The 27,744-nt window shown below is 24.2% G+C and overlaps 2 protein-coding genes across 3 annotated transcripts; one reads left to right on the forward strand and one right to left on the reverse strand.

Annotated features, from left to right (window-relative positions):
* Positions 1–1,119: 1,119 nt before the first annotated feature.
* Positions 1,120–25,945, reverse strand: LOC114125250 (uncharacterized). 2 transcript variants are annotated; one of them, XM_027988827.2, is made up of 12 exons: positions 25,735–25,945; positions 14,050–14,254; positions 13,198–13,309; positions 13,038–13,139; positions 12,850–12,966; positions 12,637–12,781; positions 11,980–12,096; positions 11,757–11,912; positions 11,473–11,678; positions 11,295–11,384; positions 10,994–11,213; positions 1,120–1,233 (listed from the first exon to the last, which is right to left on the reverse strand). In XM_027988827.2, exons 1-12 carry the CDS (start codon positions 25,772–25,774, stop codon positions 1,175–1,177), a joined length of 1,569 nt encoding a protein of 522 aa, XP_027844628.2. In that variant the 5' UTR covers positions 25,775–25,945; the 3' UTR covers positions 1,120–1,174. The 2 variants fall into 2 exon arrangements, with proteins under 2 accessions (XP_027844628.2, XP_027844627.2); XM_027988826.2 differs by lacking the exon at positions 1,120–1,233 and adding an exon at positions 9,106–9,825 and having other exon boundaries at positions 25,735–25,940.
* Positions 2,456–4,904, forward strand: LOC114125252 (deoxyribonuclease TATDN1). The gene is made up of 6 exons (XM_027988828.2): positions 2,456–2,614; positions 2,717–2,896; positions 2,955–3,144; positions 3,216–3,422; positions 4,019–4,222; positions 4,704–4,904. Exons 1-6 carry the CDS (start codon positions 2,554–2,556, stop codon positions 4,804–4,806), a joined length of 945 nt encoding a protein of 314 aa, XP_027844629.2. The 5' UTR covers positions 2,456–2,553; the 3' UTR covers positions 4,807–4,904.
* Positions 25,946–27,744: the final 1,799 nt, after the last annotated feature.

Raw genomic sequence — 27,744 nt, forward strand, 5'->3', positions numbered from 1 at the left:
AACCTATGTATTTTGAATGTGACGCGGCATCTATGGTGACAGCACTCGGACGCTGTAAGGAAAACGTACCTTGAAAACACTTGAGACGTACATTACAGTTGTTTAAATTACCATTTTCTGTATATGATTTATTTTTGGGGTATTCATTCAAAGCATAAACAATTTTTTTCACCAACCGCAGTGAAAAATTATATCTTAGTCCAGTGATCTTCAACCTTTTTAGACTCGTGACCCACGTAAGCTTTGTAACTATTTTTTTACCTTAAATAAATTTTTGTTTTAAAAAGAAGATTTATTGTGACCCAATTTTAAAGCTTACGCGACCCAAAAGTGGGTCTTGACCCACCGGTTGAAGACCACACTGTCTTAGTCTGACAAATCATCTCCATTTAAAATCGTTTTTCGTATACAATGTGATACCTATTATTGCATTCAAATTTAACACATCCATTATAGTGACCTACTCTCTATTGTCAAAGGTCCACTCGATATCTACTGTGTAGCACTCACTTTATCATCATTTTTTATTTTGTGCTTTGTTGCTTAATTAATAATAAAGGTGTATACTGTATAATAGTATAACCTTTTTTTCTTTAAAATTGAATAATTACAATCTAAATACAGATTACAGAATATATTACATGATTACATGTAAAAAATTACTGAAGGTGTAGCAGGACAATTACTATAGTACTACACTGCTTTGTGTTGTTAATTTTTATGTTGTGTGCGTATAATACAAAAATATGTCAATACTAATTTACACCTAAATTTAATTATGTACCTAAGTGTTTAAAAATGTTTTAAAAAAATAAATACTATTTTATTCTTTATCATCCTACGTTTCAATAATAATAAAAATAATAGTACGTTATTTGTAACACTATTTTAAAATAAATCTTACTTTTAATTTTATAATTGTCAAAATAATTCAATACTTGACAGTCGAACATTCAAGATTTATTGATATTATATTACCAATTATATTATTATAAACACGTCTTGGCATCATATTGTTACTATATATAGTTACTATATTATATATATCTATATTAAATTTATACAAACTTTTAAAAACCCTCCTTTTATCCCCTTAATAGTCGAATTTTGAAAAGTCCTTTCTTAGTGCGACCATACATTGCTTAAGCCGCTTAAGGAACCTCTGTACAAATGTTCAAGTCTCTAGACCCAGTGGTTTGGTCTGTGTGTTGATGAGTGAATAGGGGCGGTCTCCTATATGTATATAAGATTATTATTAAAGAATATTTTATGAATATTATTATAAGCATATTATAATATTGTAATATTTCTATATATAGTCACATTATGTCTATATATAGTTAAGGTTCATTGGCCCATAAATAATATTGTATACACATTTGTTCGTGAGAATCCATCATGCAAACGCAAATAATATTCTGACCTATTCACTATTGTCTAAGGCAGGGGTCTCCAACCTTTTTTTACGGCGGTCCAAATTTGATAAACGCTTTGGCATCGCGGGCCAACATTTTGGCCAACATTTTTGGAAATGTGTTGCTTAAAAAAAAATTGTTGTCTATCTAGGAATAGATATGTTATAAAATTGAGAAATAAATAAGAATAGATAAGATTTATTAAAAAAATGTATGTTTATTTATATATTTTTTTTTATTTTATAATTCAAAATTTGTTTTATTTTTCAAAACATTAATTAGCTTGGAGGGCCGGTGCAAAAAGCTTGGCGGGCCGTAGGTTGGAGACCCCTGGTCCAAGGTAGGATATTATATTGTATATTTTTCTTATTTATAAGCGACTAAGGTTGAATAAATACTTGATAAGTAATAGGTTTTAATTTTAAAAGGCAAACGCAAAATAGGTAGTGCTAGCTTAACTTAAATTTTTAATATTTTGTACTTAGAGATGGTGACACCACCACACATATCCACGATATTCGGTAGCTACAAATATGTAGGTGATCGATTAAAATTACATTTGTAATTTGTTTTACCCATACAAATTCTTAAGAAAATTATGCTATGGAATTTTATTTTCAAATTTTATTGTGAGTAAAAACTTATTTTTAATGATAAAAAATAGAGAAAATAAAATTATTTTTCAAAAATGTTTGGTACTTGCGTAGTTATTTTTAGTTCAAATTAAGTAAAAAAATATATTATTAATAATGTTAATAATTTTTGTGATGCCTAATGAATACTAGTTTACGGTTAAAAAATAAAAATACAATTAAATAGGTACCTATAGGTACGGAATTATTCGAATTATTTAAAATTTTAAAACTACGAAAACTAAAAAGTACACAAGTAAAAGGTTATTTTTAACGTGACGTCATATCATATATTCTCTATGCGTCATATACTCAATCACTATTTTTATTATCTCAGTTATGGATAATAACATGAACTGAGATAGTTATTTATAGTTATTTTTTTTATTAGTTCATGATAATAATCATTATTAAATATTTTTATCAGAAAAATTCATAGATATTAAACATCAATGGAAAAATTAGATAAAATTATAAAATAATAATATTCAAATGATTGAAGTTGAATGTATTTAAAGTCAATTTTATTCTGGAAGTTTACAAAAATGTCTTCTATTCCATTTATTGGTAAGTTATTAATATTGTTTTTACCTTTGTTACTAATGATAAAGGTAGATAATATGTATTTAGTAATCACTTATTGGTTACATACTTTTGATTGCATTTTAGATATTGGAGCAAATTTGTCAGATCCTATGTTTAAAGGAATATACAATGGTAATAAAAAGCATAAAGAAGATTTAGAAGATGTTTTGGAACGTGCTTGGAAAAATGATCTTAAAAAGATTATTATAACAAGTGGCAGCTTAGATGACTCCATTGAATCTTTAAAGATAGCATCATTAAATGGTATATTATTTATTTAAAATATCATCTAATGCATATTTTAAACTTAATATTATTATAGAAAATCTTTACTGTACTGTTGGTTGTCATCCAACACGTTGTGACGAGTTTATTAAATCCAAAAATCCTGAATCGTATTTAAATAGTTTATCAGATTTGATAAAAAATAATCGTTCAAAAGTAGTAGCAATAGGAGAATGTGGACTTGATAATCAACGATTACATTTTTGTTCCAGAGAAATCCAAGAAAAGTTTGCACTTAATCATTGTTACTGATAAGCATTGTAATTTATTATAAATTAATAATTTATATTTATTTTAGATATTTTGAAATGCAGTTAAAATTAAGTGAAGACTTTAATTTACCATTATTTTTACACTGCCGTGATGCAGCTCCTACATTTTTAGATATATTGAAGAGAAATCCTAATCTTATTAAATCAGGAGGCGTTGTGCATTCTTTTGATGGAAGTTTAAATGAGGCCAAAGATATAATTAACTTGGGGTTTTATATTGGTATTAATGGATGGTAAGCAAAATATGTATAAACATAACTAAAGTTTTAAGTTTTAAGTATCGAAATATTTTGTTGATTGTTCTATTCTCTATAAACAGTATTCAATATACATTATTCATTAGATATCTATACAAAATATATTTAAATGCTCATTAGTCATTATTGAGCATATAGATAAAAATTTTGAATATTTATTTTTTTAGTGTTTAAACAAAGGATTTGATTTCATTATATTATAACTAATTTTATAAAACAAGATGTATTTTTCATCTGTGAAATATTTGTTGAAGTGAAACTTCTTTACTGGGAGTATGACAAAACTGTTTAGTCATGTGACCGACTGATCAGATTGATACGTTTGTTATTGTTACTATAGAAACAAAATTATTATATTTATCACTATTATAAGTCTATGAGCAATAAGCCTCGATTTAAACATGTCGTCAGCTGTGATGGATCTAAACTGTTATTCCAACCTTGTTAGTCACATCACTAATTTTTTTCTCGCACCTTTAGTAAAGTAGTTTCACTTTATACATGCGTACTTGCAACACGCACTAGTTTTTTACTTTCTTTTGGTATTTTAATTAAAACTTAATATTTTTTAGTTCATTACGGACAGAGGATAATTTAAAAACAGTATCAGAGTTACCTATAAATCGTTTGATGCTGGAAACAGATTGCCCATGGTGTGAAGTAAAACCAACACATCCTTCTTATTCATACGTACAGACTAAATTTAATTCAGTGAAAAAAGAAAAATTTATTGATGGTTCTATGGTCAAAGGAAGAAATGAACCATCAACTATTAGGTTAGTTCATAAAAATCAAAATAGAGTATTCAAATACATGTAATCAGTGGTGTAGCCAGGGGGTGGGGCTAAAGGGGCTATAGTCTCACTATTGGCCATATTTTAAATTTTTTATATTGTTTTAAAGTATGGACATTTTATTAAATATTTTAATTATTTAATTTATATATTTCTTGTTATTAGTTGTTTAATAAAATATTTGAGTTAAAAAAGTATTATTAAAAGTATTTATTAATTTTTTTTGTTGTTTTTGATTTTCAATAACTCATGTTAAAAGTGTTTAGCTCTCCCCATAAAAAATTCCTGGCTATACCTCTGTATGTAATGAATGTACATATTATTCCTATCTTTTATATATGCTATTTATTTATAAAATATTACCTATTTACCTATCAAATGTTCTTATGATGTTATATTACATGTTTAAAGACTCAAAATGCCAAATGTTTAATTGAATTTGAATCTTATATTTATTTTTCAGACAAGTCTTCGAAGTATTAGCTTCATTGAAAAATGAAGACCCTGTATGTTTAGGAAATCAAATATATCAAAATACTATGGATCTATTTTTTAAACATAAATAGTTTTTAAATTATATGATAAATAATAATATTGTAATGTTGCTTATGATTTATGAACAATAAATATGTTTCTGATAAAATATAGATTTGTGTAATAGGTAGGTATCTCTGTATTATTTATTTATATACATTATTTTAGATCAAATTTTCATATTATTTCATTAAAACTAGGTGAATGCTAATGAGAACCTGAGTAACTGTAAAATAAAAATTAGCATTTCAAAAATTTAATCTTTGTTTACCTACATTTTTAAATATTATATTTCGATTTGCGATTGGTTGTTTTGTTCATTGCTCATTTAATATTCTTATACCCTCATTTAAAAAAAAAATCATTTAAAAATTAAAAATGGTATGATAACAAATAATAACTTTATAATTGTTTTACTTTCCAGTAATTAAGATTTCAATATAGAATATTAAATCAAATTAAGTTTGAATCATTAATTAAAAATACATACATATTGTATTATGTGTGTATTTAATCAATTCTAGGATGTTTAATTATTATCACCAAAATGTAGATTTTTTAAAATAGAGTAATATACACTATTTTATCTATATAAAAAATATATTTTATGTGCAATATTTTATTTCATGTTAAATACTTAATGTACATATATATTTTTATTACAATCAATTTGGTGTACATAGCCATTCTGTAATAACTGAAGCCAGGTATATGTCTAATTGATTTGTTAACGGAGATATTGATTATAGAAATGTCTATTCTATAATCAATTATGGAGGGTTTGAGCAATTAATACTAAATATAAATAACAGATATGTACTACATAAGTAAATTAATGTATTTTTTTTATTGATAAAGAACTAAGTACATACATATATATTTTTAAATTTTGTCAATGAATAGAAGGTATTAGTTCTACTTCTATGTTCATATTGATCATTATATTGTATAGTATATATATTAATAAAATATTCATGATTATACAATATAATACTATAATATGCTTAATTATTAGGTACCTTATTTTAATACATCATAACAAAAGGATATTTTAAATGAACATTAATAACTATAAGACTTTTATATTTATACATTTTATAATGTAATGTATTAAAAAATAAACAATTAAAATGTTTGTTAAATAATTTTTACCCTTATACTATACACAATATAATATTATAACTGTGGTGTTAAAGATTTCTTTAGAAACTTTGAATAATTCATAGAGTAAAAATATTTTAAATAGTAAAATAAAAAAAAAATATAGTGAAAAATTACAAATTATAGGTTTAGTTATAATTTAATAAGTTTACAAGATTATTAATTTTAGTGTTATAAGTAGGTAAATAAAATAAGTAGGAGTATATAATTTTGTAAAATAAATCAAATTGTATCTATAATATAATTGAAACTTTTTGAATAAGTAGGTAGGTATACAACCTTAATATTTATTTAGACTATTGTTATTATTAATTTTCGCTGAATCGTTTGATACTTAATACTTATTAATAAATAATAAATACCTAGTTGTTTTATAATAGGTAAATTAGTAATGTTTTCTAACCGAGAGTAACAATAGTTTTTATAAACTAAATTATTTTAAAAAACTATCTCTTTATTTATTTATAATATAGGTACTTTATGTACTGTCAATTAATAAATGACAAAATATACTAAATTCTATAATTAATTATACACCTAATCAATACCACATATACAACACTTACAAAAAATAATATTTAATAGTTAAAAATATTGATATAATTATTGCAGTTCAGTTATTTAGAGGGAATAATGCTGTATTTATCTCTATTTTACAAACTTATAACTTCAGTAAATTTGTATTCAGAAAAATCCACTGTGTTATTAGTTTTAATATCATTAAATGTAAAGGTACCATTTAGGCACCTATTAAGAATAGTATCACTGTTCTAGTGTTCTTTGTTATCTAAGTGGTTTTTTCAATATTTAAATTTAATAACAAATTATGAGTATTTTTTAAATTAAATGTAATTTTACTTATAACATGATTTAAAATTAAAATATTAAAATATCAAAAATAACTGACTCGGGAACATAAATAATGTTCTAACTATTTAATTTAATAATATGTCAATGTTTATTGTTTACGGTACCTAGGTCCTAGCCCCTGGGGCCTAGGCTAATATTAAAATTTACAACACGACTCATAAGTGGATTCTGCTGAACACAGAGTAGCTGAGTTATGTATTGTAAGATTAAGACACAATTATACATATAGGTAGTCATCACGTCTTCTTAAAATGAAAACATCTACCTACACTTAAGCTAATATAACTTTGTATGTATAATTTATTTATACACACATAGGTATACATATATGATATACCAAGCATGTTCACCCAATTTATTGTTTAAATAGTTAATTTATTAAATTCTGATTTTTGAAACTTTTGAGTTCCTATACTTATGAGTTATATTTTAAAATATTTGATTTTTTAAATAAGAATCACCATTTTCCTATAAACTGTTAAATAATAATTTAAAAAGTATTTATGTAGGTAGGTATAGATATAAATTAAAATTCTATCTTTAATTTTGTGTTGTCCATTTAAGGATAATTGGTTTAGAAACTATGGGAGATTATAATGATTTGAAAATTATAGTAGGTACCTATTTCATATTAATCTATTGGAATTTTATAATTTATGCAGCGACTAAATACTAGATTAATTATTAAGTATCACATTATTACATATTTTTATAAGATTATTTTGTAAAGACTATTTCCATTAATGGTGTATACATTGTAATAAATAAAAACTCATTCAAATTGATTCATACCTTTATCTACATTTTTATTAAAAAAAAAAAAATATATCTACTTAATAACTTATTGAAAAAAAGGTTGATTATTATTGAAAAAAGGAGGTTTGTGTCATTATAGGAAATTACTTAAATTACATAAAAATGATGTGATTTCAAAAAATCAGAATTTGAATAAATTCATAATTAATGGGGAAAATATGGGTTTGATCATAATTGGTGAATAACCCTTGTGTATTTTTTGTAGGTACTTAGGTATATTATATATGCTATTTAAGTGGCATATACATATAAGGCTGGGGTGTGTTCAAGCCTACCTTGGATTTTTTTCATTATACAAAAAAGTGAAAATGTTTTTATAAAGCAACAATTGTTTTTTAAATAACCTTATTCTTTAAATCAAAAATGTTTGTATACGCCACTGTGTTTTTAGAAATTATTATTTATATAATTAATTTTTACATAGAATAGGTATTACCTATACCTAGGTTATTTATAGGTGTTGTAGATTACCTATATGAACATTTCAAGAGAATATTTTGACGTTTTTTGAATATCATTTGAACGTCATTATTGTATGACGTGCAAAGGTAACTTAGGTATGTATATATAAATGCATAATACCTACTTTTTAGTTAAAATTGAGTACAGTATTACTAAATTTACTAATATACATCCATATTTATTTGTTATTAAAATGTAAATACCTAACTATTTCTCATAGTTTTTAAATGTATAGAGGCTTCCCTTTATTCATAATATATAATAGGTAACAACTAAGTACATATCTAAAAATTATAATTGACATTTTTAAAATATTTGATATTATAATTTATTATTCTACTATGCGTAGGATAATGATCTTAATATACCTATCTATATTATTTAAGTATATTAAACATTATACCTTTTAAGGCAAAAGTTAAAATAAAAAAAGAAGTATTAAAATAATTGATATCAATAAATATACGTACTTTACTAATACCCAATCTATTTTTATAGTTTATATTTTGTATAGTGTCTAACAATAATTCATTAAGCAAATTTATTTTAACGCAGTGGTGGTTTTGAAGAGTGGGTCGTTTATCAGGAATGGGATGGTGTAAAGTGTGTTCTCTTTGCCTTTTTTTAACAATTTTTTATATTTCTTATTCTTTATGTCATATAATTATAAATATGTATTGTCAATTCTAAATTGTTTGTGATGAACAATTAATGCTACTTTTAATAACCTATATGATAGGTACCTTATTAATGAACTCTTTTTCCATGCAATTAGCAGTTAGTTTAAGATTTAACGTTCGTTATTACAAACTTTAAAAAGGTTTTGTAAAAGGTTAGATACCTATGACACGACTCACGGATAGTATTTACTCAACTGCACAAGACCCTTTTTTATATTTTCACGGACTTTAATTTTATTAATTCATTCTTAAATATGCCACCCTATACAACGAAATAGTACGTAATACTACGATCTATGAATCCTAATCATCTACCGCACATACACGCTCTTTATAACATAAATAGCTATTTAGGTAACATACTTTTATAATAGGTAACATAAAACGTTTTTGGTAACTCAGATTTCTTTCCCGAATGCATTCGCTTATACTTAATAATAGTGTAAAATAAAGTAGTTAAACTTTTGAGAAATAATACTCGAATTTCTAAAAATATACCTAAACTGCTAGTGAAATATATATATAATATACATGTATTTAATATTTTTATAAAGATATTTGTGTGTAAGGTGAGATAAGGAAAACATTTAAAAATAAGATCGATTGCATATTTCTTAAGGAATACTACGCAAATAATGTTAAAAACATTCAAGTGAAAAATAAAAGAAAATAATATCGTCTCAAGTAAATGAGTCATAAAGGTAATATAAAATTTATATTATGTATTAATATAAACTCTGTTATTTTAAAATCTGTTATTGCACATTTGAAATAATGGTCCCGATCTCATTTGCGCAGTATTCCCGTCAGACTTAAGATTAACTCAGTGATTGTATTATTTTTCAAGTCATAAAATTAACCCTTTTATTTTGATTTTCAGGGTCTAAATGAAAAATGACCCTCGAAGTTTCGCTCTCAATGGATGCGTATATTGAGTGTGGTGTATAACGTTCACTGGTTGTTTCGTTAGGTTTGCTAACATGCAGGCTAATGACAATTCCAAAATTCGTACCACACTTTGTAATATAAGCCAGCACCACGGTTTATCATATGAGTAAACTCCTTAAAAATAATAATATTGTTAAACAAATTATATTTTCATACAATATATACAACGTAAAACTGACTAATAATAATTATATATGTTTTAATTAATTAGTCAATAAAATATAATTTAGGTAAACCTATCTAAATTTATTTATTAATATGTATTTAAAAAATAACAATATTTTATGAATTAATAGGAATCTTTAATATATATATATATATATAATATAAATATATATAATATCGGTATTATCTGTCGATTTAAAGAGATGTGTAGGTTAGGATATTAGGTTTTTTTATTTTATTTAACCTAACCTATATCATTTTTTATTGTGATATTAAATTTGTTTATTATATAAACTTAATGTTCAAAGTGAAAAAATTAAATAAGGAAGACACATATTATAATTGAAAAAATTGGCGTCTTTTGAAATGATTGAACACACTTTCTCAAAATTTTTTGGACTTCAAATAATGTTTATCCAACATCCAACAAATAATAAAAATATGAAAATATGCCAGTAATGGTAACTTGTGTACGATTAAAATATATTTTTTTTGAATAAAAGTAAATTATTCTTGTTAAAATTATTATAATTAATTAAACGTACATTAAATTAATTTTTAAAATAACAATTCAATTGAATTTCATAGCTTTTATGAAGTATTATTTTTAATAATAAGCAATATAATTTGTCAAATTGAATTTGATTTCTTATTCAATATAATTTTATGAATTAAAAAATTAAAAAATTAAATAGGTAGGTAATATATATCCACCTATGTTAAAAAGTATTTTATAACAAAAAGAACATATCGCCTCGTTGTAATGTACCTAAAAAACCACTAGAGATTTTTTTCAATATAAACAAATGGTAGAATTCCCCTCTCTTAATAAAATTCAGTGCGCAATTAAATTTTATATTTTTGATATATTTAGTAGAATAACAAAGTAGAAAATATAGTATTAATTTACTGTATTCAATTTTATTCAATTTTTTTTATCTATTGGTGTATAATATATATGTTTAAATCCTATTATTATAACTTTTATTATAAAATGAGTAACTGATTATCTTTAAAAATAAAAAACTAGTTGTTCAAATTGATGTTGTAAATTGTTTTAATTATATAGGTTAGGGTATCATGATATTTATTAATACAATCTAAATCTAATACTCACCAATCAAATTAACATCCGTAGCAAAGTTAAAAAAACATAATAACATTGCCAGTCCTGCACAGACATGTACGGTTTTTATCACTAAAACGATTTCTGATTTAGTTACAGCGACTTTAGAAGCACGTCTTCGAACGTTTTCCATTTTAGCATCACCTGTTCCATTTCCTCGATTTACAAATGCTATATGATTTAATATTGTACTTAAGGTCATTTCAGAACTCTAAAACAAAATACCAGTGTTATATTTCAATGTCAGTTAGTGTAAGGTTTACATATTACTCGTAGGTAGGTAAATACTAACTAAATCTGAAAAACTGCTTGAATGTCTGGTTGTAGGTCTGGTTTCCTGATCAGCTTGACCGGTAGACTTAAGTCTGAAACTTCTTTGTGGCTGAAAATAATAAAATATATATTGTATTCATAAGCAAGTTATAAAGTATACTTATAAATTATAATATTGTGTAGCATGTGGATTTTACTTGTAATGGTGTAAGTAATGATGACGAAGTTGTTGGTGAAGTATCATTTGTAATGCCTGATTCTCCAGTTTTTGGGAATTGCCATGATATTGATTTGGCGAAACTCTTACGCCATGAACTTTCTTCTGGTTCTGTATTGTCGCTAGCATTGTTATTAGGACTTAATACCAGAAATTGCTTACTTCCTTCCACACAACTCAGTCGTTCTGCGATGAACATATATTTTGTTTGTAAAATAAATTAAAGTTTTTGTATTACATATGACTAATTAGGTAGTAATTTACTTTGAATGATACTTTGCACTTCACTCGATCTTCTCGAAGGTGTAGTTGGGCTTAATAATGATCCAGATCTTTTTTGTCTTTGTACAAAACTACTAGCTCGTCGATTCATTCTATTAAAGCTATTAGCAACTTCTGATGGTGCTGTTATCTTCACAGCTTAATTTGATAAGTTTATATTAACATAAGATTATTAATTAATTAACTTTATTTTTATCAGCCTTACTTGGTTTATCTTTGGAATCCTTTGATTGATGTGGAACTAATAGGGCTGGTACCAATGCAGCTGCCATTGAGGTAGCCAAGTTATTGTATGGAGCTAATATTCCTAATTGCATTATACCTATTTAAAATAATATCTTGCAATTAATATTGAATGTAATATGATATGTTATTTAGTGTAATAAATTCAAAAACGTATTTAATTAATTAATTATTATTATAATTTATTTATATTTTATTATGTATTACAACTAGTTATAAGCGTATTACTTAGTTCATTTTATGTTCCATTTATTTTATTTATTAAAACATTTAATTTAAATTTTAAAGACTCCTGGGTAATTGAATACAGGTATCTATTTAAGATTAATTTCACGATTCACAAAATCCTAATACAATAATGAAAATTTATAATTTCAGAAATAAGGATAATTTGATACGAATATCATTTTATCCGTTTCCATGAATTTATAGTTGTTATTACTGAGATTTTAATTTTGAAACTATTATTTTTTATATAGTTGAATATGATTCTTAGATTTTATGTGACAAAGTGAATATTACAATTAAGTGTTATAAAAATTGTCTGCAGGAGTTAAATGAATTGTTTTGAGTTAATATATGCATGTAATTTTAAATTTTCTGTGTAATTTATACTTGCCCTTATGTCGTGAATCAAAGTTCTGCAAGACTGACTTTGGCATGCGCTTAACAAGTGTCATTACTTTAACACCTAAGTAAAGGAAGAAACAGCAAAGCCAAATTCCCCAAATATGTAAAAGAATACGCACGGCATTACCTAAAACCTGTTATAACAGTAATTTTTGATATTATTGTTTATTAATTATTGTTTTTTTTATAGATATTAAAATACCCATAATTTGTAATCAACGGATGCAACTATATCTGCCGGAACAAGAACTCCAACAATTAATACAGTAGCTGTCACTACTACTGATTTACGTCTCATATTTGAAGGTCCCGCTTGTAACTATTTATAAAAACATAATTTGAAATTTTGATTTAGATTGTAATAATTTATATCGTTTAAATTTAACGTACTTGAGTTAGTTGTAAGTAAGCTAATTGTAATAAGGACAGGGCTGTCACTAAGCTGCATAAACCAAGATCCCATGTCAAATGTGTGACAACGGATGAAATGTTCTGAAACACAGATAATGAATTAAGTATATTTTGACATAGTTAATTGACATCGACTTACTCGTCTTGTATTATATGGGTCGACGAATAATACAAACGCCCTACAAATACCTGTAGCCAGTAATAACGCATTAATTGCTGCCATGTATGGTTTTTTGTTAGTTGTTTGTGATCTTAAATTAAAACGAATATAATATATTAACATATAATATAGTTAAAAATATCTTAATAGATAGAAATTACATGAACATATATTCATTTAATATAATATAACTATGTACTTATGATTTTGTACAGATTGACTGTAATTTATGAGCATTTAAAAAAAAATGTATTTGATGATGTTCTTGTGATATACATTTACTAACTTAATAACTAACGCTTATATTGCAGGGAAAGTCACTTTTTCTAAATTTTACTGAAGAGCAAAATTAATATTTCTTTTTAGTATTTTTTAAGTGGATTGAGGTAGCTATCATAATATTTATAAATGGCGTTTTTAATTTTTTTTTTTGTTTATGAAAACAATTTTTAAGATAGTAAACGACAAACGTGCTCCAATAGTTATATACAAAGCTCCTCTACACATTTTTAAATTGATACAGATATGGTAGGTAATTTAAAGAAACAATGATTTTAAATTCTTATTATTCATCAAATAATAATTTCAGAACAAACAGTAATATAATACTTGTATCTGACTACTTTAGTTAACTCCCTAATCAAGATTTTTTGTATTGGTAGGCATCTAAAATGTATTGTTAAAACTTTTTGCTTTAATTTATAAGTTTTATACATAAGATGATGTTTACATGTTAAGTATGGTGACTAGATGAATTAAAATGCATAGAATTAAGTTTCAAAGTTTAACGTTGTGGTATATAAATATATAATATACCTAGAATAGACATACCTGATGTTCAAGATTGAGAAAACGGCATAAAACGATAAAATGAAAAAAAGACATGCAAATCCGTATGCATGTATGTTGAATGTCCATACAAGTTGTTCAACGCATACATTATCCCATGAAGGGTGTGGAGAATGGTCCGCTGAAATGGTAAAATTGCATTTTTTCCATATTTTATCTTTGCAGTCTTCCAGATTTTTATTACAGTCTAAAAATAGAATAGAATTTTAATGACGTAGGTACTTGTTGGCATTAACTATAAATTAAGACACTAAAAAACTATTTGTTTAGTTAGGATACTATACTTAAGTATTTTTACTTAATATATCTATAAACTATGTCGAGACAGAAATGTATACAGTGGTTTATAATACATAACAACAATGAAAACATTTTTTTTATTGAACTGAGTATAAACTTTGAGTAGAGTACTCGTATAATATAATATTTTCGTTCATCTTGATAAAGATAGAGATTGCATTGGAATGTTATATTATCATTTTATATAAACTTTATTTGAAAATAATGATAAATGGTTATTAGATTTAATTGAAAAAAACATTGATCAGATGAGGTTTCTTCAGTTAATTTTATTATAACCTTTAATACCTACAATGTCATGTTTTCAAATTTTAATAATTTTTTAAGAAACCTTGAGTAAAAGTTTTAGTAATATATTAAAATAATTTTATGGATGAAGTATAATATTACAATCTTGTATCAAAATAATTTACAAATTCTGTTATAGATATATAATGCAAAATTGCAAAGGCTGTTAATTAATAGTTTTTAGTAATTTTCCCTAAATATTATTTGGTAATAGATAAAGTTAAATTCTTATTCATTTAATTGAATTGTTAAAAAATATAATGTAGGTACCTAGTTATTATAAATTCACATACAATGTCTTTTAAAGAGTATCAACCATGAATTGTAATAATAATAATAATTAATAAACAGTGGTACAACATTATAACTTGTATCGAGCCGTATAGTAATATAAAATGTTTATTGAGAAACCATACGAAAATGCATAAATTAATTGTATATACTGATTACATAAAGGAATTTATTTTGTCACGTGTATTTGCATTGTTCTTTTTTTGATTGACATGGGATAATTATTTGGTTCACCGAGTTTGCAAATGAAAACTATAGAACATAGTTACGTAAGCGATCCTGTGTAAGTATTTGACATTTATAATGGAAAACATTTTCTTCAAACTTATTTTTGTAGGGAAGCAGTACTTACACTAATGGGTACATAATACATGCACATATATATATTTTTTTAGTATATATTATATAATATATACCTATGACATTTATAGTTAATATAAGTTTACAAGAAATCCTATTTACAAACTTTCTAAATATGACAATAAAATGCATGGCACATTATAGGTACAGGTCTGAAACAATATGAAACTAACCATTTAATAATGTACAACATAGTTATTTTATTGAATAAAGACTGTAAAATGTATGCTAAATTGGCTTACTGTTATGTAATTTGTGACTGAATTATATAAAAAAAAAAAAATTATATATTCTAAGGATAATATAACAAGTTTTTTTAAAGTTTCAATGTAGACATATATTTTTTTTATTTGTAGGTGATACCGAGGATTGAAAGTTTTATAAATCCATTATACGAAGATGTATTTATATACTTGAAATGAAATTTCCAGAAACACAAAAAAATAAAATACCATGCTTCAAAGCTCAATAAAGCTATTTTTTTAGGATGAACCAGTTGTTTTTCGAAAAATGTAAAAATGTAAAAAAAAGCTGATTTCTTTACTGAAAAATACTAAAGATAAAAAGTAATTAAAATTATTATTAATATTTACAATTATCAACAATTTATTATTGTCTGTAAATTTTATGTAATTTGAAATTTTTTCAAGCCATAAAAGTTGGTCTAGATTATTTAAACTAAAAGTTTTTATGAAATTTCACCTTTTTTCAGTTTTCTGAATTTGTTTAAAAAAACCTACAAAATAGTTGTTCACAAATTAAATAAAAAACAACCACTTTACTTATCCATTTGGATTTATGTTACTTTTTTGTCAACTAACATAAAATGTTAAATTTGTTATAAACTTGAATCCAAAAAGCTCTAGGCAGCGTTTGTAAAAGTATTTTCAAAGTTTTAGAATTGTAAAATACGAAAAATATAGTTTAAGTAAATCATTATTCAACTATCAAATTTTAACATTAAATAAAAAAAATTTATTCAACGCATTTCATTTGGAAATATTAAATTATCAAGTAATTCAATTTAAACCTAATGGTTTTTATTAAAATATAATTAATTAAAAGTTACATTTGTGTTAAAAGTTATATTTTTTTTTTAATAAGCTATTAAACTTTTACTATTCTAATTATTTCATATTTTAAGTTTATTTCTAGTTTCTGAAGATACCATAAAAATATTAAAATCTATCTAAATCTTTTGATTAATATAAGTTTTAATTATAGCTCTATTGGTTACAAATGGGTAATCAATTCAATCACACTTCTTTTGTTACGCAAACATTTGTATTGTTACAATACATTTATTTTCATTGTTGTTAGTTCATAAATAGGGAAAACACTTGTTTAAACTAGTGTTTTGTACTTTTGTGTATTGGGATACAATTATTATTTATATTTTTCTATATTTTTAGTTTTCTATTATGTTCTAAAAACTAACAAACAAGTAAATTTTTATCAATTTTTTTTCTAATTTTTGATTACGAGTAAAATTGTTTTCTTTTAGAATTGACTATATTAAAATTTTAAGATTCTGAGTTCTGACACATTGATTTATGTATAGTGTTTATAAGAATACCACGTTTATAAAATATTACCTAAATATAAACTCAATATACTTAAGTTTATTATAATTTATAAATTTATAGTATACTTGTAAGGTATTTTTTATTTATTATTATCAACTTTTATAAATTGATAAAAAAGACAACAAGTTTTTTTTTAAATTTATGGATATTTAGCTATTATTTAAATTGTTAAGAGATTAATTAAAGTATTTATTTTACAATTTATGTAATTAGACATATTTGAGATTTGGATGCATCAAATATTAATATTCTCGTATTATAATTTATAAATGTATTAGGTAAGTGGGGTATAACATATGACTACACTCAGAAAAAAAAATTTATTATTAATGAAAAATGACTAGATTTAATGAACAACGGGTATGATATGGAGCCTTTTATATATATAAGGAATATATCAGTTGTTTAGAAAATTGGGATACTCTTAATTACTATATACATATTTCTATACATACATAGAGTACTAACAGATAGGCTGCATCCGAGTTGGGTCCCGAATTATTTTAGGTATAACACAAGTTCTTGAATATTTTTTGGTAAGTACTACACTATACTAACATTTTCCTTTCCATTTTAACTGATTTAGAACTGTCTATGATCTATTCAGACCATAGGTACACATTTTTTAACAATTGTATATTAATTTATATTATAATAATTTTGTGGATTTTACTATAAAATGAATTTATAACTAACAATATGACTAATAAATTTGCAGAAATAATAAATCGATTCGATTTTGTAAAATTAATGTCTTTTACATTTTTACCAACACAAAATTCCTTTTTTTTTAAATATTATTTTATTTTTATTAAATCTCATTTACTTTTAAATTTAACAAAATTATATTAATATTATTGTATAATATTTTCATTACACTATACTAAGATTCCAATACTATTATATAAATTATACAATTTAAAAAAAATGTTGTCTTTTGGTCTAAATAGTTCATAGATAGTTCTAAGTCTGTTAAAATGAGAAGGAAGATTTTAGTATAGTGTAGTACTTATTAAAATATATTTAGGACCCAACTAGTACACTACCTGCGATTAACCCCTAGATTCGGGACTCAACTCAGGTGCGTCGAACAGATAACAGTGATAACACTAATTATAACATTAATTATATCATAATATCATATTATTATTTATCAGTTCCAATAAGTCTCGTGATTGTTTTCAAACTTTTTGAATGCCTTTTATATAAATTCAGGATTGTAAAACTTTAAAAATATATTATTATCTCTTATTTTGGGAGCATAAAATGTATAAAAATGATTTAAAATATCATATAAATCTATACTTCTGTTTAAAAATAATCTTAATACGTGATAGTCATTATAGGTATTTATTAAGGACAATGCTTTTACACAGGTTCTAATGAATTATTCAACATGAAATTTAAAATAAATCTAACTAGTTAGGTAATTTTATAATATTGATTTCACAGGACTCGCTGATAAAATTGATATATTTAATTTTAATTTTTAAAATTAGTTATATCATAATTTATTTTAAAGAGAAAGATTTGTGAGTTATTAAATAAAGATAGCATTATATAAAAAAAATAAATTTTAAAATAAGTATTTTATCATTCAAAACAATTATCGATTAATATATTGATACCTATTTAAATAGAGAATTAATTTTTTTTTATTATAATTAAAACATTCTTATTATTTTCGGTAAAAAATAATCTTATTTTTTTGATAATAATTAAAAAGTAATTTGTAATGTATTTTAATAATATAATATTGTACCATTAATAATATTTTAACTACAAAATTAAATTCATATTAAACTGTTTTCCATTAAAAGTGAAACTATTTATAAAACAATTAATATTAGGTATCTAGAATAAGTTAATGAAAAGGGAAAAGTTTTGATATGATGTTAAGATGTTAGAGTTTAATTTTGTACATTATTTTAAAACTTAATTGCTTTAAACTTAGATTAGATTTGATGTATTTTAATAAAACAAAAATGTAAACAATTCTTCTGTTTATAGGTGTGTAGAAAGATTTTTAGGTTCTAATTGAATTAAAACTTTCGTAATGTTCACTATCGGTAATATTTTAAACATCTTAATTATTATTATATTGGATATGACTTTTTGTAATTTGATATGAAGTTAAAGTACGAATATCATTGGATCATTAATGATTGAGTATAATATAATATGTATATTATAAATTTTACTGTCAACTAAGGTGGATATTAGGTATGTAGTTAATTAATTTATTGAATAAGATATAAGGTTTCATTATAATTTGAGAGGATTGTGAGTAAAAATAAATTTAACGATGATGAATTTTTTTTTAGCTTTCTTCGTAGAATACTAATTGGTAAAAAAACTTTTAAACAATGCCACGTTGAACATATGTTTAATGAAAAATTATACATAGCTATAGCATGCGTGTAATGTACATTGCATTAAAATGTCGAAACTTGAAAATGAAATGTATAAAAGAAAATAACGACTTGTATGGTATCTACCTACTTACCTATATTAATTCCAATTCAATTACTTTTGGTGTAATAAAATAAAATTATAATTAAAGTTGAAATTAAAAGTCAATTTTTACATTATAAAATACTGTATTATTGACAAAATTAAGTTTAAAAAAAATGTTTTACTTTCATTTTTAAACGTTGGGTACACTTGCTATATTACAATGTGTTTTAAACTTTTATAAAATATAGTATCTACTTATCTATTTAATTTAGAAACTTGGATACCAGGAGTCAGGACAACGTAGATTATTCATACCTACTCTCTAAATTTCCAAACTTGCAAATTCATTAATTCATTTAAATTTAATAAATATAAATGTGTGTGTACTGCGTATAAAAAATAAATATACGAGTTTTTTTTTTTTTAATGTTTTTCAATTGTTATGATTATAGTTTTTAAGTTTTTACTGTTTCGAATGATAAGTATTACATTTTTTTCATATAAATTTCGATACATACAATTTTATTTTATCATGTTTAATTTAAATTTTTTAATAAGTGGTTAATTATAAGTTTTTAGAGTTTAGTTGAGTCGAGCTTAACAGTAGCACCCTGTAAAATGTTGGTCCACTACTCCGTTTATTTAATTTTTAAATAATCAGAATATGAAGTACTAAAATATATTATTATTAAAAAATGAAAGAAAAAAATGGTAATGATAAATATTTTAAGAAGAATAATTTTTTATCAAAAGTATTGTTTTGTAACGAGATAAAACTATGAAAAAAAAAAAAATTAAAAACAGTTAAATGATAGAAAATTAAATGGATTACTATATTAATATAGTATATTCTATACATTATATAATATACATAAGTATATAAATAGAATAAAAATAGAGAGATTTTTATTATGTGATTAGGGGTAGTGTTATTATGATTTATGAGTTGTATAATTTTATTTATTTTTGAATGTATAATTTGTAGGATCGTATCATATAATATATTATTGAAATGCTCTTAATAACACTATATACTTTAACATATTTCGCAGCATATTGAATGTTGAATACTAATACGTGGTAAATGTATAAGATATTATTTAGTAGAACACCATTTTTTTAACTACGAGTTATTATTTTTATAGCAGTTGATATATTTAAGACTATTAATTAGATTGGTTTGCTTAATAATTGTATAGTACCTATATATTTTTAAATTTTTAAACTTTTTTTTTTTTTTTTAGAGAGGTTCAAATATTGAAAGTTTAAAAATGTATCATAGTCAAAATACACATTTATGGAATACCTATAAAACATTATTAATCTTGTAAAAATATATTTATTTAAATAATAATAACGATAATAATAATTGCATTTAAAATATGTTTTTAAATTATGTATTCATCATCAATATGACAACCTATACATATTTTATTATTATTTATTAATAACATGTTACTTATAATTATTAAATTACTCATTAAAACTAATTGCTGAACGAAACTTTGAGTTCTTTGGTGTTCAGAAAACATACAAAATATGATAAATTATGTAAATTATTACATTATTCATGATTTAGCAAGACTTATAAATTCTATATTTAATTTGTTATTAATACTGAACTTGTAGTGGGTTTGAATAAATAGTAAAATTATAGAATTTTTATACGGTTCTAAAAAGTAATTGGTTTATATTTAAGCTTAGTCTAAAAAACTAAAACAATAACAATTATAAAATAAGTCTACGTTAAAATAAATCTGGCACATCTATTATTCAAAGAAAATGATAACTATAGCCGTTAGGTATTCATACATTTGCATTATTTTATTTATTGTTTGCCTAATTAAAAAGCAAGTAGATAGTAAAATTTTATATTTATGAGTATTTTGCTTTGTTTAATAATAATTATTGTATAGGTAGACCTCTTTTGATGGTAATTCATTAAATATTTCAACAGGTTTTCTTACAAGACATTTCGAATGCGATAATTCCTTATACATAAGACATAAGATGCAATATACAATAATATGATATTTAAATTTAATTATTTCATTTCAATCACATGACCTAGTTATTTAAACTGTGTGGATTTGATTTGATTTTAATTTAATTTATTTTAATTAAAAATAAGAAACTTTGCAAGACACTTTATTAGTATATATAGCAGTACTTAATATAATAGTTATAAATCTGGTATAAATTATGTAAATTGTCACTTAAGTTTTTACGTAACACCATTATGTATGGATGATAAAGTATAGATTAAATCTATACAGTTAGCATAAATAATGATAATATGCACGCTATCTTAAAAACTTGCTGTTGTAATTATTTGAAATGATACAATTTTTAAAATTATATAGTTATCTTTAAAGTTTAATATAACGAGTGTTTCTCTCGTTTATAATATTATCCTAAGAATGAGTTATAAAGTTATTAGCGAAGAGACACTCTGAAAGTATTTTTTGTCATAATATATTACGTATATACAATATAATATTATTGTACATAAATAAATATTAAAATGGAGGTAACAAGAGAGTAAGTAAACAAATAGTATTTTGATACATTATTTTATGATTTGAGTAATGTAATGAATTATTATTGATCCCTATTTTAGACAAGTTTTATATTTCAATTTCGTACAGAAGAGTAAATCGAACATGAATAATAACATGAATATGTTTATGCCAAAATCATGCATATTCACAATAACTAAACGTAGTGTTATTAATAACTAAATATGTAACGCAGGAAAAATGCTATTTTAAATTACTATGTTATGTTAATAAGTTACCTACTTAAATATGCGTCGTTATAGGCGTTTTATATGTTGAACATGAATGAAGTATCCCATCATACAAGGTACTTTGATACAACAGAGAATGAGGGTAATTATCATAATTAGTATAATAGAATTCAAGTAACTAATTAGTAATTAATAATTAATTACCTTACACTTGAAATACAACAAATATTTTTCCATTTAGCTTTTAGGAATTAAAATTTTTTAATTAATAACTATTTACTTAAATTAATTTCAATACGTTTATAATTTTTATATCATTGTTTCATTTAAATGTGATAAATATTCATAACAATGAGTAAGTTATAAAATGCATAGTTGAACTTTCAAAAATCCAATGAACTAATTCCATTATGTATCTTTTACTAAAATAGTAAAATTAAATACAACTATAATAAATAAAAAAGTTATCTAGAAAATCCAACTAACTATAATTATGTTATAATTTAAAAGTTGGTTTATTATTGTCTAAATAAATTTATACAGAAACTGATTTTATTAAATTGATTAATCATAATAAGCGTATATATCTAGTGTAAAAGTTGAAGCTTGAACAAAACTTTAAAAGTGCTTGTTAATCGTTAAGTATTATCTAATAAAAGTTTTTAAGTATGACATATGTATTAAAATTTGTTTAACTAATTTAGTAAATGGTATATAAATATATTATTATGTTGACATATAAGTAAATAAATATAGGTACTTTGAAATTGAAACACATTTTTTGGTCACTATATGTAAGTATATAAATATAATATATCCAGCAATATACTTTTCTGTTGAATGTTGATATTCTAATAGTATAGTGTCTAGTACATTATTATTAAAATTTATCTTAATTAAGTATTTTAATAACTAAAATAAACAAAATTACCAGTATTTTTTTTTAGCGTTTTATGCTAATTTAAAAAAATATTTTTTTGTTAGTCAAAATAAAATAATTGAATTTTGATATTTCCTGAACTTTGTCGCGTTAAAATGTTACATCTTGTTTTTTAACACAATATTTTTATGGAATGAATATTGGTTTTACAATAATGTTGTTTTTTTATTGTTAGTTTTGTTTACTATAATATTTTTCAAGCGGGTGAAGTGTAATATTTTGCAGGTAGTCCAACTTTTGGGATAAAATTTAATCTTTTTATAAAGTATTTTATTAGTATTTTAAAAATTGCGAACAAAAAAAAAAAACAAAAATAGCATAATAACTTAGGAAGTAATAACCTTTTATAGAAATGTTTATTAATTTGTTTTTATGTAGGTACGAGTTGAAAAGTTGTTGATTTGTTTATTTTTTTATATTAAAACTTGTATACTTATATTATATTAAAAAGAACAATGATAGTTTATTATATCATATTCAAAATTTTATTGGTAGATACAGCAAATTTTAGAACTATCATTCTTAAATTATTTTAGCTGAGTAGTATAAATATGAATTATTTTTTGCAGAGGTGGACTAAGTGAGAAAAATATATAATATTTGGTCTTATGCTTCAGTTGCAACATACTCTCCAGTAATTTTATTTAGTACCTGGTTGAAATAAAATAAATCAATAAAATGCACAGTACTTATTTAATACATTTTAAATTATAGATGCGGATACAATTTTCCATGATTATGATTATAGTTGGAAACAACATATATAACTATGCGAGAATTTTAAGTTTTAGTTAGTTTGACAATGTAGATTTACTTAATTTTTTTTAAAAAGCTTAACTAAACTTGAAAATTAATTTGGTATACCCCATGGATTATACTTTAAAATTGAATTAGACAAACTTTTGCGATATTTCTTGTACATTATAGCTTAAAATTTTGCACATCCATATTATAGTTACAATACTAAAATTTATCTAAAATTAAAACATTTATACGTAACTTATTATGGTTAAAAGTTTTTCTAATTTTATTTAGTAAAATACATTTCTATATTAAATTGAGTAAGAGGTCAATATAACATGTTTATTTAATGAGTACGGGTTTTATTAACTTATTTTCATATTTTAACTTATTTTTATATTTTTATTATCATACATTCATACCTAACTGTTATGCCATAAATAAAGCAATATGATGATTAAAAAAAAAAACTAAATTGCGATTAATTTTAACTGGATAACGTCAGTTTTATTACATTCTTGTGGAAATATACAATTATATAAGTAATTATTATGATTTATGGTATTTAAACATGCGTTGATTCATGGGAGTTAGATAACATTTAACTGTTCAACAAGCTTAATATGATGTGAGGATAAGCTTTTATAAATTAGGGAATTTTTAAGCATTACCGTTGTATATTTTTCAGCTACCTAGGTGTTTAATTTCAACGAATAATTAACATACATTTTTATATTTAACTTAAAACTACCACATAGATAAATATATTAGTATTTTTCTTTAATTAATTAATTTATCATGCTTAATCAATGTAGTCATGTTTTAATAGTCTATTTTTTAATTATTTTTTTGATTATTCAATTTGTGTTTTTGAGGTATACACTTATATGTTTACCCAAGAACTTAGGAGTTTATATTATTTATTTGTTGGTAAAATTGATTCATCTATTCTAAATATGTAAAAGAAATATTTTTTCTTGCATTACAATTTTTGTTTTACTAAAATATTTCATATTGTGTGATGCACTTAAAAATGTCTTACAAAAATACACAGTTTGTATTGATTAGACTAAAATTTACATAATATATATCATCTATGACGAGTGGATGTTATGTAAATGGAGTTACATGTGGTCCTTTGCAGTTAAAATGCAATAATTGTATTGTAAATAATAGTCATAAAAAAAATAAAAAAATAAATTTGTTTTGATTTGTTCTATAAATGTGTAGTTTGATAATATTACATCTCAAGACGCGGTGCGTGGAATAAGGCGGCTGTAGAATAATAATTACTGTTATATTTGATTAGTATTGCAGACAACGATAACAATTATTGTTAATTATTATCACAATCGCGGACTATGAAATGATCCGTAAATGAAAAAAAAGGGATAATCATTACATAAACGTTTACGTTTAAAACGTTCTATGTTTATACATTACGGTCTGTAGTAGGTACCTACCTACAGACATTCAAACGATTTGTTTTAAGAGATATTTCTACATATACATATACACAAATATTTAAATCGTGATGTATTTTTTATTTTTACCACTTAACGACGGAGGAGACGGAAAAATTTCCTAGTAAGATCACCGGTGACCTGGATTCATACATCAGTTCCTAACGCTGGTTAGCCGAGAGGGATGAATTGTAAAAACAAAAACAACAAAAATTTAAAATTTAAAACCATTATATTTTTTAGCGCCACATAACATTATAGACGACAGAGCAAATGTCGGCGGTAACTCGGCGATATGGCGACAATATACTCTATATAATATACCTACGTTATGTGCGCACGTATACATACATATTAATATTATAAAGGGTAAATCTTATCGAAACGTTTTATGATTTATGTTGTATAATGTGCAAAATTATTATTCCGACGAACCCTTGTTCGCTTTGGACGAAATGGGGGGGGGGGGGGTCGACGACTATTTTGGCTTACCTTGGCCGTGCTGTGTACCGTTGTTGTAAGACCGATGCATAATGACGACGACGACGACGACGACGATGACGACGACGACGACGGCGATGACGGGACACCGGCGATTACATAAGTGCTACTATAAATAGGCAGTAATAGTGTGCTCCGATATAGTCTACATCAATGTTTTGCAGCGGCTTTGGTCATGGTATATACCCCGAGCTCTGCCCGCGTGCAACAGATGGCCCCGCCGGGGCTCCTGGTCGCCGTGGCAACGGCTATTACAGGTGAGATGTTGCCCAGCAACCGGTGCCCAAAAATCCGGGCAAAACCAATGGCCCACATTCGTTAATCAATTGTCTCACCTTATCCGCCGACTTTTCTTCTCGCCCGTCGCGCGCACCGTGCCGCTAGCCGTTAGCCGCTGTTGCTGCTGCATAGAATTACCCCTGTAATGTACGCCGCCTATATTATAAACATTACCTCAAATAATATAAATATAATATTATTGTTATAATAAATAAATGGATAAGGACTACGTAGAAAATATAAACGAATAATATAACAGTTATAGGTAGTCCTGTAGTATTGTGTATGCAAATCGCGGTGCGAGTTATGACCTGCACACCGTTTTGATCGATTTATATAATATATATATATATATATATGACATGACGTATATAGGCGGGTACATCGAGTGTAAATGTGTGTATATCGATTGACATGGCGTTTGTACGATGGTTTATCTCGTTTGAGGGTTAAGATTATTTTAATTCCGCCTTCCCTGTACCGACAAAAGTCGTCATAAAAACGACACTGTTGCTGCGTATAACATAACATAAATAAATATATATATATATATATATATATACATGTTAGTCGTCAGATCGACGATTTATACTACTGTGATGTAGCTAATATAATACATATAATATATGGGTTATAGCGTAACCTTTTTTAAAGCTGGTTAATACGGGATACTCGTCCTGAATTTTGATTCAAAATTGTCTTATTATTTGCTACTATTAAAAATCTGCGGTGTTTGTCTGAATAAAACTCGATTAGTTTATCAACAATAATGATATATTTTTGTACGAAATAATAAATGGATTAAAACCCATAAATTGTTTGAACGTGTACGAGCGTATGTCTTACGCTGGATTAAAATATTTGAGATTTTTTTATGTTAGCTTTGATAAATGAATTTTAATGACATTTTGCATTTAATTCATTATTTTTTCTTGTGTCACATTAAAAAAAGATGGGAGGCATAATATCAAACGTATACTTTTTTTACTCTATTTTCCCAAAATTTAAATTTTGTCAAGAAATGTTTTTATTATTAGAATAAAAAATGTATCAGAAAATGTATTAGAAAGATTTTTTAGGTTTGCTAACCATAAATTATTTTCAAAGTAGTCATTCTAAGGTGACTTTTATCTTGCAAAAATATTTTAAGATCAAATAAATGAGTTAGGGCTTTTCCCGAGATAACTATCTGACACGTGTGTATGCAGTAGTTAACTTGTGTAACCTTTACCCATTTCATCATACCTACATAATTTTAAAACTATGAGTATTTACTGCACGTATTAACTTCTTTGAAAAAGTCACGTGCGTATTCGGTTATCTTATAATATGTATTTAGAAGTATTTCCTCTGAATTTTATGTACCTATTAATTTTCCGTTTTTACCAGCCATTAAAAAACCCCTTACTAGCTATATTATGTTATATATTAACCTCCTCCTCCTGGTTGAGAGTTACTGGGTTATCTAGCATATATTAGGTATTATGCTTTACGCTTTGTCGGGTAGATCTATTTAAATTATTTTGTCTTAGTTAAATATTTTCATATAACATGTTGCGGTTGCAGTAGTATAGAAATAATACTATAATATTGACTTTAAGGGAATATCGTAGGAAGTTGGGATAATTATTCAGTAGTTTTTTTAAATATTATTTTTCATAATATGAAGAATTCAAAATTTACCAATAGTTAATTAATATTAAACTATAATAGTATTTTAAG

Source organism: Aphis gossypii, chromosome 1, assembly GCF_020184175.1.
Source record: "Aphis gossypii isolate Hap1 chromosome 1, ASM2018417v2, whole genome shotgun sequence".
In the NCBI taxonomy this organism is placed as follows: Eukaryota; Metazoa; Arthropoda; class Insecta; order Hemiptera; family Aphididae; genus Aphis; species Aphis gossypii.

Coding starts and splice junctions, on each gene's coding strand:
- LOC114125250 (XM_027988826.2), bottom strand. CDS start 25,774: ATGCATCGGTCTTACAACAACGGTACACAGCACGGCCAAG. Junction 14,255..25,734: donor CGGTACACAGCACGGCCAAG/GTAAGCCAAAAT, acceptor TTCTATTTTTAG/ACTGTAATAAAAATCTGGAA. Junction 12,782..12,849: donor CCGTTGATTACAAATTATGG/GTATTTTAATAT, acceptor CTGTTATAACAG/GTTTTAGGTAATGCCGTGCG.
- LOC114125252 (XM_027988828.2), top strand. CDS start 2,554: ATGTATTTAAAGTCAATTTTATTCTGGAAGTTTACAAAAATGTCTTCT. Junction 3,423..4,018: donor TATATTGGTATTAATGGATG/GTAAGCAAAATA, acceptor AATATTTTTTAG/TTCATTACGGACAGAGGATA. Junction 4,223..4,703: donor AATGAACCATCAACTATTAG/GTTAGTTCATAA, acceptor TTTATTTTTCAG/ACAAGTCTTCGAAGTATTAG.